At 35.0% G+C, this 20,038-nt stretch overlaps 1 protein-coding gene across 4 annotated transcripts in view; it reads left to right on the top strand.

The window, feature by feature from the left end:
- FAM172A (family with sequence similarity 172 member A) overlaps positions 1-20,038 on the top strand; it is a 410,616-nt gene that overhangs the window by 293,529 nt on the left and 97,049 nt on the right. Inside the window, exon 11 of one of the 4 annotated variants that reach the window (XM_036020535.1) lies at positions 10,741-10,775. The exons of 2 other annotated variants lie outside the window; for them this stretch is intronic. In XM_036020535.1, coding sequence (XP_035876428.1) covers positions 10,741-10,760 — 20 coding nt within the window. In that variant the 3' untranslated portion in view covers positions 10,761-10,775. Of the gene's footprint in view, positions 1-9,996; positions 10,181-10,740; positions 10,776-20,038 lie in introns of those variants that run through there. One more of the 4 variants, XM_036020534.1, reaches the window with a different exon arrangement.

Below are 20,038 nucleotides of genomic sequence, written 5' to 3'. Positions count from 1 at the left end.
AGTCCTTAGTATCAGTGTAGCATTTGAAGATGAAAATTTTTGCCCAAAGCATACAGACTCATCAGTGTCAGAAGCCATCGATAAATACATGAGTCTCGATAATATACGACATGCTTTGTCTTTACTGAGTGACCCTTTTTAGCATAAGTTACTTTAGCAGACAGATTTTGTTTTCAAGGCAAACCAGAAAGTCTATTAGGATCCAGCTTTAATAGATCTATTTCTTATTAATAAATATTACTTCTGAAAATCTCCAAGGTACATATAATGAAACAGTAGTGAGATGAATACTTTTGAGAAGTCTGCTTAAGTTTGCTTAAGGTAGCAGACTTAGGCAACTGCCTTTCCAAACCCTTAGCACCAGCAGAGAATAGCCAGAAGGTACATAGGCTAATAGCTTAAGGTTTCTAAGAGTTAGCTATTTGGGGATTTAATAAGGATATTTAGGAAGTGGAAGATAGGTAATGATTCTGAGAACACAGATATTTTTATTGGAGTTCTTTATAACTGTACTTGAGGTGGAATACAACTCATGCAAATCATAATGCCAGGTGACAGTTATTTTCCTGTCAGTTCTTAAAGTGGTTTACCTGATGTAGTTTATGAAAATTCATTCTGGAAAAGCATTTATTGTCCAATGACTTCTATTTTCTTACCCAAGAGAAATAGCTCTGTCTAGCTCTCAAACGTTTGTGAGTGGGTTGTATGTTCAGGGCACTATCTACAACAAGACCATGATCTTCAGCTAGCTTTCCCTGTTTCCCAGTTCATTTCTGCAGCGCTTTTTCCCAGTACGAGACTCATGGGTTCTCAGCAAATGCAGAGAACTACTTTTAATGGTGCCTAGAAGACTGTAATCACAAGAATAAATGTCTTCTTTCCTCCCACTACCCTCCTCTCTTTATTATTTTAAGTATTAGAATACTGAATTACTTTGGATTACCTACTCTTTTTAGTTATTTATATCACTTACATGGATAATCCAGAAACTTCTTGCCTTTAAACACATATTAATATTAAAAAATACTTCCACTATATGGCTATTTTACAGATTTAAATATGCATACATGGATATCAGTCTCACATTTTTTTAAAAGTTGAAAAAAGAGAATACAACCTACCCTTTCCAATTACTATATTGGTACAGCTGTACTATATTAGTACAGCTGTCTTCATTATAAGTTACATAAGTCCAATTCAAGCTACTAACAAAAGAAAGTAGTTTATTGATTCATGTAAATGGAAAAACTGCAGAGTAGATCTACTGGTACTGCTAGATACTGGAATTCAAACTCCGTCATCAAGACTCTCCCTCTATATCCTTCTTTACTCTTTTGCTTCCTGGCTGGCCACATTCTCTTTTTCGTGCAGACAGGACTTTCTTCACACTGATGGGCTGGGGATAAAGGAGGTGGATAGGTACAAGCAATTGCAGCATCTTCTGTTCAGAATTATCCCAGAGAAAAAGCTCTAGCACCTGAAGGAGAATCTTAGGGAAAACTCTGATTGGCCCTGCTTTGACACTATGATGATCCCTGAACTAATCCTTGAATCCAGAGGGAATGAATGGCCATGACTGCCCAGCCTGGGCCACCCATGTGTATGAGGGGGTTGGGGCGGGAGCATGACAGTGTAATTGATAGCCCCACAAGGACTGTGTGAGTTGAAGAGGAGTGCCTCCTCAAACAGGGGTTTTTGATATGTCCACTATGCCCATTCTTGCATCAATCTCCCTGGGTTCTTGGAAAACCTAGTGTAAGTGCCACAATTAAGTGTTTATGTTTTCCGATACAGAGAGAACAGGAAATGTGGGATAACTAAATACAAGGAGATCCTACATTTTAAACACTTGAACTGATCCATCAGCAAACTGTTATTCAAGTTTGTGATTCTGAAATACATCTAAATGTTCACACAGTGCCTTGGATCATTTTTGCTCTGTTTACTGATTACTGCAAGAACCCTGAGTGAGACCCACTATGTGGAGAGCCTACCTGCAGTACTATTCATTCCAGTCAGTACCTTCCAGCGGGGTGGTGCTCACTCATTTACTCACCTATATCCTGAGGTAGCTTAATAGCATCTGTACCATAGACCAGTTTTAACATTTGAACATACACAGACTTAGTCCACCAGTCCACTAGCCTTTACATTAATCCTACTTTATTGGTACAACCAAATTAATCTTTTCAAGAGAGAGATACTGTTATTTGGGGGTTATTTTTCCCCATACTTAATTTTTCTCTTGGCCATACTTTTACTTGGTACCTATTTTTCAACACCTAGTAGTAGATTGTAGCCCTAACCAGTGTGGCCCAGTTGGTTGGCCTTCGTCTTGCAAAGTAAAAGGTCACCACTTTGATTTCCGGTTCAGAGCACGTGCTTGGGTTACAGGTTCCATCCTGGGTCGATGTGTGTATGAGAAGCAACCAATCAACGTGTCTCTTTCACATCAATGTTCCTCTCTCTCTGTCTCCCTTCATCCCTTCTCTCCAAAAATAAATAAATAAAATCTTTTTTAAAATAGTAGATTGTAATAATCTGTTTTATAGGAATTCTTTGTGATTAGCAGTGTCCTATACTTAAGGCAAAAGTGTCCCTCAGCTCTCATAGATAAATATATTATGCTTTAAATCTAGGACCTATTTTGTCATTTATTAATTATTTATATATCTAATCAAAATAATATAGTTTCTTACAGTTTGTTTCTGTTCTTTTCCCTAGTTGTAGTTTTCTATTTCTTATTTTCCTAATTATTTTATTGTGTGTGGTCCTTTTGTTATCTGCCATAAATCTTTGGTGGGACAAAATGGATACATTAGTTAATCAATATATTAGTCAAGTACACTGAAACCACTAATGTATCAGCTGTTCTTCCTCCTCTTCTATCCTCAGAAAAGATAGAAAATATATGGTCAATATCTTGTCAGTGTTTTATATACAATAAAATTATTTGATATCACTAAGTAACTATATTTCAAAATTGGATTACTTTCACAGAAATAACTTATTCATTAAATATATTGATAGACAAGTCAATTTATTATAAAGTGTTATATTTCATTGATTATAGAATGCAATTTTAACTACCTGAATTTCTAATATACCTTGTAATCAGCATGATTAGAATGCATTATGTCATAGCTTAATTGGCAGTGTTTTTTCTTTTAAGTTATAGAGTTAATGAATCTGAAAATTAATGGCATTTTGGAATTGATGACACATAGCACTCTAATTATTTCTTTCCATTTTCCCAAAGAGTTTCATTTAAGTCAAAATTCTGTTGGTCAACATCTTTTAAGAACAAAAGGTTTGGTTTAAAGATTTCCTTTTATAAAATAGTTTCTTTTTGTAACATCAGTACTTACTTTCTATTGTGTTTAGTTTATATATCCAAAACTTCATTGCTGTATTTCTGAACTCAGAGCACACATTAACTAACAGCACCCTTCAGCTGCCGTTTTCACGCTTCCTTGGCATTGGTGTCACTTAGATATTGCTAATTTTTACAAGGTAGAAGTAATAATGTTTCATTCAAAGAAAAAACAATGTAATATTGAGAACCTGCAACTGTTTTATATAAGACTGTTTCTGTTAGTCTCAATAATTCAGTTATGCCTCTCTTGTTTTAAATCTCTTTGGTATGTTTCTGTTCTGATTTAGTGCCTGGGTTTAAAGATTAATGTTACAGAATAATTTACTGTAACTTCACAGATGGTATTTGAATCTTGGTAAATGGGTTTGGAATCTCTGCACAATTCCATATAATGTTAGGTCAACATCAATGTAAATGTTGAACTTATAACAGTTCTAAAGATCATGATAGAAATTTCATTATCCCTTTCTAAGAACTATAAATTTTGAGGGAATTTCATGGGCTAAGTATTTTTTACTTCACTAGCATGGTTAAGGTATAGCTAGCTCCTTATATTTGAAATCACCAGCTCCTATATCTTAAAAATAAACATAAAAAATAAATTACCTTGTTTTAAACTATTCTAAAGTTCTAGTCACTGTTCTTATTTTTTACAGCTTCCTATATGAAATGCTTTATAGAATCCACAAACACACATTGCTTTTAGTGTCTTTCCTTTGATGTCTATAAAAGACCCTTTCAAAACTGGAGGTAAGTGCTCCTAATGTGTACAACAGAATTTAGCCGAAGTTATTTGAAGCTATTAGAGATAACCTATCTCTACACGTCTTTTGAGGGAAAAACTGGTACCAACAATACCAGTTAAGCTGTAATTAGTGTAACTAACAACTAATATGAAAGTGCAGACTAGAGGCCATTCTTAAGAATTTAAAGGTATTAACAAGTTAAGGTTGTAGGGCAGCCTATCCCCTGGCTTAATCTGCTGCCCTAGCTGGTGAGATTTGTTGAAGTCATCAGTGCCCTCTAACCCAGAAGTGTTGCTCTCTCATAATTTATTGGTCACATGCCAAGTTCCTCTTTCCTGTACAGTGAGATGACTTTAGGAGTGGCAAATTCATTTTAAAGTTCTTGTTACAAATGCCTGCGGATTTTCAACCTTTTAGTATTGATAAAGGATTATAGATTAATTTGCTTTAATGTTCTTGTCCTACCATCCTTAGACTACATTGAAATTGTCATCTTGCTACATTATAGAATATGATTTGTTGAGGCCATTTAACATGTATTATAAGAGGAATGCTTAAAATCTAACTATTAAGTCAGATATTGTATAACCGATTCTAATACATACTGAATATTCCACTTTTTATGGGCTACTTCTTCAAATTTAATTGCCCACCAGTGGCTTTTGTTTATGTTTACAGTCAACTCTATTGCACTTAAAGGATAAGAATTTAATAGAGAATTAACACTGGTCTCCATGAGACGTAGTTAACCCCTCTCTTCCAGTATCTGCCTTTGGATTGTTTGTCATCTCATTACATGATACCAACACATACATGAGAGGAATGCTCCAGAACTTTAATCATTCTTTTCCTTTCCCCATTAAAGTTGTGCCTGTAAAAGTGTTTCTGCTACCTAAAAAAGCTACAGAGATTTTTTTTTCTTTTCAAGTAATAGGTAGCAAGACAGCACTATTAAGAAAGAGTCAAAAGGAAACTTTTTCCTTTTCAACTTTTTATGTTACTACCTTGGTCTTGGACTATCAGTTACTATCATATGTATTACAGAAATGTTTATAGATTATTCATTATCCATCAAGTAAGCTGGGCAGGTTCTAATAGCTAAACAGAGTTTTATGGTAGGAAATAAAAGAAAATGTAAAATTCAAGTTATCCTATGTCACTGGACACATAGACATCTAAATACTTAAGGAGTACAGACTTTAAAAATCATAGTTTTGATTTATATACCACAGAAATAATTAGGGTATAGTCTTCCTTTGAGTCCTCCATGCCAGTGTTTTTATACGCATATTACTGGTGGTTCATGGGTGAACCACTTTTGTTTTTGTAAATATTTGGTTATTTAATATATATTAGAAAAAGGTAAATAACACAGGAAACCCATTTAATAGATATTATTGCTTAAGACTAGGCAAATAGAAAAAATTAGTTGAGCCCCGGCTATTGTGGTTCAGTGGATTGAGTGCCAGCCTGCAAATGGAAAGGTCAGTGGTTCGATTCCCAGTTAGGTCACATGCCTGGGTTGCCAGCCAGGTCCCCAGTTGAAGGCGTGTGAGAGGCAACTGATTGATGGTTCCCTCACACATTGATGTTTCTCTCCCTCTCTTTTTCCCTGCCTTTCCCTCTCTCTAAAAGTAAATCTTTTAAAAAAAGAAACAAAAAAAGTTACCTGATATAAGGAAAATACTGGATAGTTTGTACATATGGCATAATGCATAAAGGTGTTACACAGAACAAAGTTAGAGAAACAATGCTGTGTCTAAACATGAAATTGCTATAAGTATTCTTCCAGCCGACAACTCCCAAGATGCTCTTATCCCTTTATTTCTACATGCCGTCTTTTGGTCATCATTGATTTAATTTATGTGTATGTATGTGTGTATTTGGCAACTTCATCTTTTGTTTCCGAAATAAGCCAGCTTCTCTGAGCTTCAGTCTTGTACTGGTTGATGTCTAAGGCTCCTTCCAGGCAGGGTTATCAGTCCACAGCTGATAAGTCTGTCAAGGTTGGGAGCCACATATATATAACTCGATCTAAGTAGTATTTAGAGCATAGTGACAGCCTCAAATCATCATTAATACCTTTTTCCTTATTGATTGATATTTTCTAATAACAAATTTAAGAATGTTTTTTAAAAAGCCATGTGCATGACATAGACTAACAATTTTAATTATTGCATCAATGATTTAAACTTTTTAAAACTAAGAAGCAGACCAGTGCTACTTAAAAGTTCACACAGACACCAGTCTTTTTCATGATAGGATTTTCTGAGCAGTGACACCAAGGACAGTATTGGAAAGTCTTATTTTTTTATTCCTCTTCCATACTATCTTATGATTAGCTATGAAAGTAAGACATCAAAGCTGAACTGACTTCAAAGCCTGTAACACTTACGGTTTTCAGCTATTACTGTAACCAGCCGCTTCACCCTAACAGCAATTTATCTTGCAGAGCTGCCTCGCTAGGTCCTACCCCTCTGCTTCCCACCTTCCCCTTTTCCAAACCTATCAAATTAAAAACTACCCTTTAAACCAACCTCAGAGTTAAACCAGTCCAGGCAGTTAGCGTATTTACTTAATTTCAAGATTTTACCACTAAAAAATAGACCCTATTTGTTTACTTACTTTTCCCCAAATTATGCCTTTTACCACAAGGTCTTAGGCTCTGTTCACATTAAACATATAATGATCTTAATTATGTTTATTTCAAAAGTATAATATACACATGTAGATAAGATTGTGTATACACCTACCACTTTAATTAGGCATCACAAAATGAAAAATTAGAAGGTGAATCTAATATTTGGCCCAGAATCAGTAAAGTTGAATGAAATATAAAACATGGATTTTTCCACATAATTGCTTGAAATGTAGTCCTTGGAAGCACGTGCTTTTTTTAGGTAAAGAAAGAAAGTTTTTATGCATATAGAATTTTTTAGCTACATGAAATGTAGCTAAATATATTCATGTACCTTAATGTATTAAAGTTGGATCTTATCCTGTCCTTATAACTAAGTAGGTACCTTATTACTAGCTACAAAAATACTATGCAAAGGCCAGTTTCTTGAGAACTGTAGAACTAGCATTGGCTAAAGATTTGTAATTTTTCTTTTAATGGCCCAGATAAAAAATTTAAGACTATTTTCTTTGAATTTGGTACAGCTGATGGGCAGTATTCAGTACCACAGGGAAAAGGGTGGGGAGGAGCAGCTCTTGAATGTAGTCAGTAGCATCCAAATCTTAAATTATGGCACCAAAGGAACTCACAGAAGACTTAGTGATTTAGCTGTTCTCAACCCTGAGCCATATATGATGTTCTGAAACTTTGTGACAGTCTCTGATTCTGGATTATGGAAATTAAATAGGCTCAGTGTAATGACATGTGTGGGAGTGGAGTGGGCTGCGTTGTAAACTACTGAGCTTTCTGTCTTTTGAAGCGTTCCAGTAAAGGTTCAGTGGCCACTTTTCAAGAATTTGAAAGAAGGAATTCTTACATTTGTTAGGGATTAGGGAACCTTTAATATCTATTTCAATTCCAGCATTTTGTGTTTCGAAAATCAAAGGATATGAGGAAGTACAGTTGAAGATTAAATGATGGCAATAGCATGTGGCTATTGAGTGCCATTCAGTAATTAAATGGATTTCATCAAGACTCGTATATCTTGGAGATATTTGAAAAGGAAAAGGCCTGATGGCCTGACTAGATAAGGGTAAACGACAAAATGATCCTCGTCTTCTCTAGATTGGGAGAGAAAGAAACCTACTGTGAAACTCTCAGGAAAGCATAAAGAAAATGAAAAATAAAGCTTTTTTAAAGAGTGGTAACCCAAATGGATTTTCTGAGTGCTAGAAATAGAAGCCAAAGGATTTTAAATCTACCTGTGTAGAGGAAGGGTATAAAACAGGTGGAAAAATGAGAAGTTAAAACCAGTTTATTGAAGATAGATAGTAGGTGGACATTTTGAAAAGTTGAGTTTGACTTAGGAAAGATAATTAAACAATTTCTGTGAGGAAATAATGTTATCACAACAGTTACTGGGCAAGATAACCTTTGCACACATCATTTAACAGATATTTAAGAAAGAAAGAATTAAGGAAGAAAAGACCCAGAAGTCACGCTCCTCGTATGTTGAAAAAGTGAAAGGAAATTTTAACAGTAGAAACAGAAAGAATATGTTGATTGAAAGTAGTAGAAACCTTTTATGTAGGAAATGTAGTAATTGATGGTTCTACCTAGTTCTGTTTTGAGGAGCATAATATTTGTAGGGGACTAAAAAGGCATAATGTGAGTACAGAATGATGAGAGTCACTAACCAGTATGCAAGCCAGTTATTGAACTCTCTGGATCTCTCATCATTTTAACTATTAGATAGTTAGATAGATGATTCCATAATCCTCTCTTCTAATTCCTTAATTGATAGTGAATCAAATATGCACTGCATGCACTAAGAATTCAGAGATTAAATGTTTCAGCTTGCAACACCTGGTTCATTCTGGCCTATAGGTAATAGCAATGGCAGAAAACTCAGGATAATTTTGTGAAGATTCCAACATTTTGAGGTGTATAAAAATTATAGGAAAACCTCCTATAAAGGTAAGAAGGGAGGATACTGGCGATGCTGGAGAAATGAAGTAGTGCTAGAGAAAGTGAAGGTTAGCCTCTCCATTTGAATTTAAAGAAATGATTCACATCTAAGGAAGACATCCAACAGAGGGATGACAGTGTTGCCTCAAGAACAGACTTATATGCACAACCCATGGACATGAACTAAGGGGGTGGAATGCTGGTGGGAGAAGGGTACAGGGTGGAGGGGAATAAAGGGGAAAAATGGGACAACTGTAATAGCATAATTAGTAAAGTGTACTTTAAAAATAAAAATAAAAAATGTAAAAAAAAGAGACCAGGCATTTGCATCAGAAGTGAATCTCTAGATTTGATTTATTGGCAATAAAGTGGTAGAGAAATCTCATTAATAGATGTTTTCCAGTGGCAAGGAAAGTACTACCAAGGAACCTTTAGAGACATGAGAAAAAGTTACAAATATAAAATCTATAGAGATATAATATGTGGAAAAATAATTTGAATTGCCATTTAAGCATAAACTCAGTAATGTGTTTAGGCAGTTTTTGTCAATAATAAACCAATCCTTGGAAACAAAATGGATAGACCCTTTTTTTGTGGTTGTTAAAATAATTAAGTATTTTCCAAAAATGTTAACTGTCTTATTTCCTGAGTGTAGAATATATACTTGGGACATACAACTATTGAGGTTTATATGTAACTATTAATTGAGATAGCAAACTTTAAAGAGTCTATTTTAATATACAAATAATTACTACTTGTATAACTTGGTATATTTTTTCCCAAGCTCTGGCATTCTGGATTTCCAGAATATTCATATAGAAACCTCTTGTCACTCTTCTGAGTCATGCTGTATTCTCTATTTTGAAACAAGAATATAAATTATACTGGCATGATCATTTATAACAGCATTAATATTATTCAACACTTAAAATAATTGCATAGTTATTTTCTAATTGGGAACCTTATGCCTATCCTCTTTTAAATGGATCCCAATAATATAAATGCAAATTGTCTTATAAATAATACAGTAATAGAAAGTTAGACATAAGTGTGTTTCTGAGGTTTTTTTGTAACAGTTTAAACCTTCAATACTGATCACTAACATGCTCTCTCCAGCTAAGTGCCATTGATCCATTTACTGCTGTTCATTAGAATAAAAAAAAATTACCAAAGCATTTTCTGTGTGTTTAAGTGAATTTCCCTGTATATGTGGATTGCTTAGCTTTCTTGTTTTTCTATATGTATGGCCCTTTTGAAGATTGCAAATGCCAATTCTCTTTTTACTTTAGGAAAAAAGGAGGCAACTGTGGCAACAATTCTGAGTCCTTTGGCTGAAGTCCAACTTCCTGGTTGTTTTGCCACACTTAGTTCCGCATCGCTGAGTTGAGAAGGCAGAAGTAGCACCGCTCTGTGATGACCTACTGGTCGTGACCACTCCTACCTCATTCTTAACATTTTCATCCTAATCTACTTCCACACATAATACACTTCTGCAGCAGTAAAAGAATATGTAAAAACCTAAAAGCAGTTAACCAGTGCAGTAGCTCAGGATCCACTGGGATTTTTTTTCTTAGTGTTAGAATTTAAAGCATTTGTTTAATAGATACCATCTCATCCTATGTTTCACATGTGAAAAGAGATGTTTGAAAAGATGTCTAAAACCTAAATTAAATACGTATATCAAAGTATTACCACAAATAGAACAGTGTATCTTTCTTTGGTCTAAAGAATATACTTCAGCCTTCATTAAGAAAAAAAATTATGCCTTGTGAATGGCTCAGTGTACTGTGCACATTGAATCACAACGTCAGAATCTTCTAAATAAATTGTTATTGTGGAATAAAGCACAACTTTAGCTCTGAATTTATATAATTCATTCCATTGTAGTTTTTTTCATTGAAGAATACATTTCTCTGCCATAAATTGTACTGAGTATGAACAGCAGAGTCATTTGAGGTTCATTGAAAATATAGGAGAACATCATGTTTCCTGTCCTTTTGTTAAACTTGGCATATTGATTTTTTTTTGCACAGCTTGCAGCACAGAAATGTGATATACAGCTATGGCAAGACAAGCTAACCACATGTGAATTTGTTAAGTACTGCTGGATTAGCAGAAATTGTCTGACTGTGCAAATAGCAAGCTTTGACTTCTTCAGGAACTCTTTATGACTTAATCAATTAAAATAACAAGTTTTGATTTTATTGCCCAGAATAAATCATTAGCAAAACTAATTTTCTCCTGATCACTCATTTGTGGGATGTTTACTTTCGTTTTGTTTCTGTATTTCAAGCAAAGTAATAATTATGTCAAGTTTGAACCAAACATTCAAAGTTAAATATAACAGGATAAAAAATGTAACAAATGTTACATATTATTTTAATAATGATTCATACATTTTATTAAGAAGGAGATTCTAGATTTTCATTTAAATTTGCCATTGCATTTCTTTTTAATATCTCCTTAGTGTTGAGTGCTTTTGTTCCTTTTAGACTCACAGGCAGCAAGATTTAGACTTGACTAATAAATACTTCGACTGCATTTAAAGAACCTTGTGGAAAGGGAGTCTCTGAAGTAGGGCCGGTTTGCTCCTCTCCTCACCTTATTAAACCTCTTCCTTGAATGTGTCCATTACGCAGTTCACCTTGCCTGACTTCAAAGATTAGAGCTGGAGAGAAGATGAGCTCTAACTCAGTAGAAGGGGTTAGCGTGATTTCTTAGGAATGCTAATGCCTATCTATCAGGTTTATAAAGTTCTCTGAGCTCTCCTGAAAGTAGATAAACCATTGGGTGGTATACTGCAGAACAAAACTGGCAGTCTACCTAAAGCTAGGAAATGTCTGAAAAGCCATTTACCTGTGGTTATGTTGTCACCTGACTTTTAAGAAAACATTAAAAAAATTTCAACCTCTCTAAATGTAGATTTCTTTTTCAACAAGCAGGTTTTCTTCAAAAAATTTTTTCAAAAATTTTTCTACTTGTTCTCATTACTCCTAAACAGGTGGACATCTTATGAGATTGCATGCCAAATTTATTAGAAACAAGCCTTTTAAAATTATCTGGTAAAAGCACAAAGCATGAGTTGTTCTAATAAAAAAGGGAGAGGAAAGGGTCAGAGCAAAGAAGAAAGTGCCACTGGTTTGTGTTAGGTGACACTGTGCCCTGCTTGTCTAATTTGATTACACAGAGCCCCTGAAGCCTCAGGCAAAGCTGATTTTAGTTATAATCAGCTTCTTAACCTTTTGAGAACTAACGTAAACACTACCTAGCAGTGGTTAATTATGTTGCTCTGCTACACACTACAAAGTGCAAAGGTAAGTGTAGAACTATAGTAACACATGTTGTGACAAAATTTAACAAGATGACTTAAGGGGATTGCAGTGGAATGCAGTTCTATATTTGTGATAAAATTTTAAATGAATCAGAGAGACGTCAGGGGTTTTTAGAAACATTTGTAGCTATAGTTTTGCTTAAGTGTTATCCATAAGTGCTGAACACTCACTATGTTTTCCTTTTTCCTTACATTTGTACTTTTCAGTGAAATCCTCTTTTGATTACTCATATATTTAAGAAATATAAGTGTATTCCTACACTTTATTCTTTCATTTTCAGAGTCAACAAAAGTGATTGCAATATTCATATAACTAGAGTAAAATCCTCTTGGTTCACTTTTATAGACAGTAAAAATTCATTAGGGGAAGAATGGAATTTCTTTATAGTTAAATGGAAAATTGTGATTACATAGGCAAGAATCTAACTTTTTGATTTAAAACAAGAGCCTTTTATAAAACAGGAATCTGATGTGTCATATGGGAAATTAATATGTTAAGATCATTTTACTGTCGGTAGTTGGTGTAACTCTGGTGTGGTGATGTGATTAATGGGGTAGAGAACCATAAAGGTTGACTAATGTGCTTATCAAGGCTATCTCTTCGAAGTCACATTTGCTGGGGAAACTCCTATAGGGATATGCTCCAGAGTAGGGGTTGCAGGTGACCAGGAGAATATATGGAGCTGTAAGCCATACCCTGTATTGGTAGGCTTCTGTGCCAGCAATTTTATCTGAAATTTTACACCCCCCCCCAAAAAAAAAAATTCTGAAGGGTAGAATCGTAATGCCGTGCATTGTGCATTGTAAACAGTGTGCGGAATTAACTTAGATGGAATGGGAGGGAAAGGTTCAGACTAAAGGTTAACTTTCTTTAAATCTAGGTCATTCCCTCATGAATAAATGAATATGTAATATTCATAGCACAAATATAACAAGCTTATATTTAATTTTGTAGTGTAGTTTATGTCGCAGTCATAGTGAGCTTAAAAAATAATGTGGAAAGAAGTGGATTGGAGAGGTGAAGATCACAAGGCCTGTCACAGATTCGAGGCCACTCGGGGGCATTCACTGGGCAGCACAGCCACTTGCTTTGGTCAGATTTGGCAACATGGTATAAATAAAGATGACCTCATTTTTAAATAATTTAAATTTGTTAACATAAATGTCACCTAATAGGAGTTCAGGTGGGCTTTGTAGCCACATATAAAACTGAGATAAATGAAACTAGATAGCAGATAACTGGACATTGTTGGCCCCCCTTGCAGAAAAGTTTTAACTGAATTGTATTCTCTGTTTCGTAATCAGCTTATTAAAAGTAACAATTATATTTAACTGCCTGTTACAGCTGTTATAGGTATATTAGACAAGATGCTTTTTATCTTATGACAAATTGTAAAAATCTAATACGTGTTGAGGATCCTGAAGTCCTCAGTGGGGTGGAGATGACTGCTCAGGGCAGGAGGCCGCAGGCCCTGCAGCTCCGCTGTCCCTGGTCCCCCCAGCTGCCCTGAGGACTGAAGGATCAGTGTTCTCTGCGCCCTTGTAACCCATTCGGGACCCACCATGGACCAGGGGATGGCTGGTTTAGAGGCAGAAACCCACTACATTTCATGAGGTCTTCTCATAGGAGGAGCCACTAGAGAAATCCTGTGGTTCCCAAGTTTTGTTCCCAAAGAGCATTACATGGCAGCCAAAGCCTCTTTCCTATTAAAGTTTTATCCAAGTTGTCTTGGATGGGGGCCCAGCATTAGCCTTTTTAAAAGATCCCTAAGTAACCCCCAGGGGTTCCCCAAGTTTGGGAACCACTGACACACCAGCTGTGTTTCCCTTCTAGTTTTAGCCATTTGGAAGCGTAGAGCTAAATTTACAACTCACTTGTAGCAACTAAACAGGATTCATCAGACCAATTTATTATTTCCTTTTATATTTGTGCTTTTGCCTTGCTGCCTTCAAATGTTTTTGAACTTTTGTATAATTTTATATTTTCTATTTCTAATATATTGCATTATTGAAGTAGAATTTACATACTGTAAGATAATTCTCCTGTAAGTGTACAATTCAGTAATGGTTTAGCAAATTTAGTACTGTACCACCATCATTATAAACTGATTTTGGAATATTTCTGTTGCCCCCCAAAATTTATTTATGCCCATTTTCAGTCAGTCTTGCACCAACCACAGTTCCAAACAACTAGTGATCTGCAGTCTTATAAAGTTTTAAAAATATCATATAAATGGATTTATATAATATATGGTCTTTGGTCTGGGTTTTTTTTTCTTACATTAATGTTTGGGGGACTTACTCATGTTGTAGCATGTATCAGTAGTGCATTCCTTTATATTGCTGAATAATATTCCATTGTATGGATGTATCTCATTTTCTTTATTCATTTACTAGTTGATGAACATTTGAATTACTTTCAATCTGCAGCTATTTGCATAATGTTGCTGTGAACATTCACATATGCATCAAGTCCAGACACATGTTTTCTTTTATCCTGAGTGTATACCTAGAAGTGGAATTCCTGGGTCATATGATTAGTTTAAATTTAGCTTTGTAAGGAACTGCAAAACTCTTTTCAAAGTGGCTATGCCTTTTTACATTCACACTAACAAAGTATGAGAGTTTCAGGTTCTCCACATTCTCACCAACACTTGGTGTAGTCAGTGTTTTTTATTATAGCCATTATAGTAGGTGTGTGGTGTTAACAAATTATGGATTAATTTGTATTTCTCTGGGGACTCTTTGGTAGTAATATGTTTTCATGTGTTTATTAGCCACACATATATATTCTGTGGTGAAATGTCTATATTTCTTTTCCCTATTTTTCTGATATTTAGCTCATAATCCTTATGAGTTTTTAAAAATATATTTATATATATTTATATATATTTTTATATATTTATATAAAATATATTTATGTATATTTATATTCTGGATATAAGTTTCTGGAATATTTATATATTTATATTCTGGATATAAGTTTCTTATCAGATATGTGATTTTACATATATTTTATTCCAACCTGTAGTTTGTCTTTGTATGTTTTGAACAGTGGCAGCTTTTATGAGTGCAAAATTTGATCAAATTCAGTTTGTCATTCTTTTCCTTTACAGGTCATGTTTTTGGTGTCACATCTAAGAAATCTTTTCCAAATCCAAAATAAAAAATATTATCTCCTATTATTTATTGTGGAAGTTTTATAGTTTACCTCACATTTAAGTATGATTTAGTTTTAGTTGACTTTTTGTGTTTGTGGTATGTGATAAAGATCTAAGTTTATTTTTGGACATGTAGACATCTAGTGGAAAAGTAGATGTTCACATGTCAAAACAAAAACCCAACTATACTTTCCCCCATTGAATTGTCTTGGACCCTTCTCAAAAATAAATAGGCCACCCTGATGTGTATGGCTCAGTTGGTTGGAGCTTCCTCCCTAGCCAAAAGGTTGCTGGTTCTATTCCTGGTCAGTGCACATACCTTGGTTGCAAGTCCCATCTCTGGTCTGGACGTGTATGGTCCCCAGTCCAGGCGCATACTGGAGGCAAACGATAGATGTTTCTTACGTGGGTATTTCTTTCTCCCTTCCAGTCTCTAGAAGCTATGAAGAAAATGTCCTCAGGTGAGGATAAAAAGTAAAATAAAATAAAAAATCCATTGACCATAATACAAGGGCTTATTAATAGACTTTGTATTTTTTTCATTGATTCACATATCTTTTTTTATACCAGTACCATGCTGTTTTGAATATTGTAGTTTTATACTAAATTTTCAAATTAGGTAGTATAACTTCTACTTTGTTCTTTATTTAGATCACCTTTAATTTTAGTTTTGTAGCACTTCTTTTGTTAAATATATTCTTAAGTGTTCTCTTTGATGCTATCATGAATGACATTCTTTTCTTAATTTCATTTTCAAATTGTTTATCACTGTTGTAAAGAATTAATATTGAGTTTTTGCATATTGATTTTATATTCTGTGAGCTTGCTAAAACACATTTATGAGTTCTAGAATTTTTGGTAAATCTTTAGAATTTTCTACATACAGGACCATGCAATCTATGAACTTCCTTTCCTGCTAATATGCATGCCATTGGTCCCTTTTCCTGCCTTACTCCACTGTCTGTGACCCATATAGTGTTGATTAGGAGTAATGACAGCAACTGCAGATTCTGAATTTTTCCCTTGAGAGTTGTTGTTGCTATTTCTTCTGTTTTTCATTTGTTTTTCTTTTGTTTTAAGAAACTCACCTGGGCTTACTCTATAGGTTGTCTTCCCTTTCAGGATGTGCATGCTGATACCGCTGTTCTTTCTTTTTTATTATTATTCCCATTTTTATTTTATTTTAGTCTGGCTTGCTAGAGATCACTCCTTTGCCTGCATAGTTTAATGGTCAGAGTTTATATGCAGTCATCCCAGGCCAGGGAGGCTCTGTGGATGGATCTGTGTATGAGTTGCAGTGTAGTCAAAGTTCATGCAGTTCTGTAGATTACCCCAAGTTTTTATTTTCTACTGAGCTTTCCTACTAGGACTTCTGTGCCAGTGCTCAGCTGACCAGTCAGGAATGATGTGCCAGGGGTTCATCTAGTCCCTCAGTGGCTCTCATATTTCCAAGATCTCCGTATTAAATTTATAGCTAGTCTGCTGGTCTGCCACTCATCCTAACTGAGGTCCTTACTGCAGGGTCTCAGGGCCATATAGACTTTTATGGTTAGTTTCTTACCAAGTTTGCCTTATTTGCTGATAACACCATTGGGCACAGGTATTTCTCCTTCTAGTCTAAATCAAGTCTGACCCCTCTATCAGTGAATCTGCAAGCTTTCACAGCTGTATCTACCCTGGAAAAATGCTGCCTGCCACAGACTGCCACCATACTAACCTGTACACTGGCAGTTTTTCACAGGGAAAAAAAGAAATCTCCCAGTGTGGTGTTTGCTTTTGGTTGATTTCTAGAGTGCTGACCTGGTTGTACTTGTACTGATTTTGTTGACTTTTTAGTTCTATTTGGGGAGAGGACTTGTCAACCTCTTCACTTGCCTTCTCTGGAAATCCTACCTGGGTTCCGTTTTATAAGTCATAAACTGATTTGGAACAAGATGACACATTAAATATATAAGTACAGAATAAAGTAAAATAGAAAATTAAGCAAAGGTTAAAAAAACTATAAAAATGGGAAAATACATTCCTTATGGAATAACAATAACTTTGAACTCCTATGACAGATTCTCCATTGCACTTAGGAATAGAGGTTGTCTTGGTCTTGCAATTGGTCATTTTACTCTGTCAGAAAATCAGAAATTCAAATCACCTTTGATTGCTTGTCATTGGGACATAAAAATGGGGGGCAGATCTGTATCTGACATTATATATATACACATACATATATACATATATTTATATAAATACTTATACATGTGTTTGCTCATGCACATGTGCGTGCGCACGCGCGCGTGTGTGTGTGTGTGTGTGTGTGTGTGTAACCAGTTGGTTCAAAATGCTACCCTGGGATCCTTTTTGTTTCACTTCATTTTGTTTTCTCCCAAAGGTCAGATTCCAAAACTTGTACAACTTTAAACTATAGGAATGCTTAGAAAATGTGTAGTGATAAAACTGCCAGATTGAAGGTTTCTAAAGTGCTACTGTCCAAAATCACTAGGCACACTTGAAACTAGTAATTCTTGTCAGAACATACACTCTCAGTGTGTGACTTTTATCTGCAGGTGGCAGAGCATATGTTTTAGCACCAAAAAGCTTAAGGTGGCAGAGGGAGAATATTTAATGTGTTGTAACCTATTTTTATTTTTAATTTTTTTCTTATAGCTTCTTACTTCTGGTCAAAAGCAGGCCCGCTAAAATATTTTCAGATCTTAAGAGCTATTTTTAATTTAAGGGAAAAATGGTTCCAAATATAGTTGTATCATCTGTTTTTATTAAACACATGAATCAAGGCTATTAGACCAACATTTCCCATAAAAGAGAAATACAGTGGTATCTTATGTAACTGAAATACAGGGAGTGGGTTCTTCTCTTCAAATAGATTTTCTGGTTAAATTATCATTAACCTTTTAAACATTTCAGTGACCTTTTTTTATCTTTTTATAGCAATCTTGTTTCCTACCATAGGAAATAGCTACTTAGGTATGGCTAGCAAACAGGTATAGTTTGCAAGTATCACTTAGTGTTTTCTGACTAGATGTATTTTTTAAGACTTTATTTACTTTTAGAGAGAGGGAAGGGAATGAGAAAGAAAAGGAAAGGAACATCAATGTGAGAGAGGAACATTCATCAGTCACTTCTCATACCTGCCCACCAGAGACTCAACCCACAACCCAGTCATGTGTCCTGACTGGGAATCGAACAGCGACCTTTTACTTTGAGGGACAACACCACCCAACTGAGCCACACTGGTGAGGGCCTGATCAATGTATTTCCTACTACATGATTTCAAGTAATCATTCTGTGTCTTATTCATAATTAAGGCCTTAGCTAAAGAACAGGAATTATAAATATAAACATCAACTTATTGGTAACATGTAAGAGTGCAAGCCTAGTGTCAGATTTTCCAGCTTTCTCAAATAAGCCAGAATCCCTATAATTACTTGAAATCACTCTAATTTTAGTCTTGTAACTTAAGTTCTCAAAACTACTATATGTCAAATGAAACTACTATCTTCCAGGTCAGGCCCTCAGGCAGCCAATTTGTAACCTCAGGGAAGAAAGACTAGCCAGACCCTATTCTAACAATAGCCTCTGCCTGATTTCTTTCATATATCCTATGCTCATAAAAGAGTATATAACATACTCCCCAAATAGTGGTCTTACTTGTTTTACCATAGAATTTTAAAGTAGTATGTTTTAAATAAAAGTGGAAAATGTACTGAACTAGCCATACAGAAACCTTGGTTCTAAGGCAAATATTATTTCTTTTTTTCTTTTTTAAATATATATTGTTGCTTATGCTATTACAGTTGTCCCAATTTTTCTACCTTTGTCCCCATCCACCCAGTACTCCCCATTCCCTCTGGCAGTACTCCCATTTGTTCGGGTCCATGGGTCACACATATAAGTTCTTTGGCAACTCCATTTCCTATACTGTTCTTAAGATTCCCCTGTCTATTCTGTACCTACCAATTTGTACTTCTTAATCCCTGCATATTTTCACGCTTTCTTCCCCTTCCCCCTCCCAACTGGTAACCATCCAAGGGATCTCTATATCTATGATTCTGTTTTTGTTCTACTACTTTGTTTAGTTTGTTTTTTTAGAATCAATTGTTGATGGTTGTGAATTTATTGTCCATTTTAATGTTCATAGTTTTGATCTTCTTCTTTTTCTTAAATAAATCCCTGTAACATTTCATATAATAAGGGCTTGGTGATGATAAGCTCCTTTATTTAGCTTTACCTTGCCTGGGAAGCACTGTATTTGCCCTTCCATTCTAAATGATAGCTTTGCAGGATAGAGTAATCTAGGTTATAGGCCCTTGTGTTTCATCATTTTGAATACTTTTTGCCAGTTCTTTGTAGCCTGCAAAGTCTCTTTTTGAGAAATCAGCTGACAGTCTTATGAGAACTCCTTTGTATGTAACTGTCTGCTTTTCTCTTGCTGCTTTTAAGATTTGCTCTTTATCTTTAAACTTAGGCATTTTAATTATGATATGTCTTGGTGTGATCCTCTTTGAGTCAACCTTGTTTGGGACTCTGTGCTTCCTGGACTTCCTGTGTGTCTATTTCCTTCAAGTTAAGGAAGTTTTATTTCATTATTTTTTCAAATAAGTTTTCAATTTCTTGCTCTTTCTCTTCTCCTTCTGGCACCCCTATGATGCAAATGTTGGTACGCTTGAAGTTGTCCCAGAGATTCCTTACCCTATTCCTGGTTTTTTGGATTCTTTTTGTTTCTTGCTGTTCTGATGGAATGTTTTTTTTTTCCTTATGTTCCAAATCATTGATTTGATTCTTGACTTCATCCACTCCATTGTTGATTCCCTGTAAATTTTTCTTTTT

The sequence above is a fragment of the Phyllostomus discolor genome, chromosome 3, assembly GCF_004126475.2.
Source record: "Phyllostomus discolor isolate MPI-MPIP mPhyDis1 chromosome 3, mPhyDis1.pri.v3, whole genome shotgun sequence".
Classification (NCBI taxonomy): Eukaryota; Metazoa; Chordata; class Mammalia; order Chiroptera; family Phyllostomidae; genus Phyllostomus; species Phyllostomus discolor.
The sequence above is the reverse complement of the archived record's forward strand: the minus strand, read 5'-3'. Positions and strand labels throughout refer to the sequence as shown.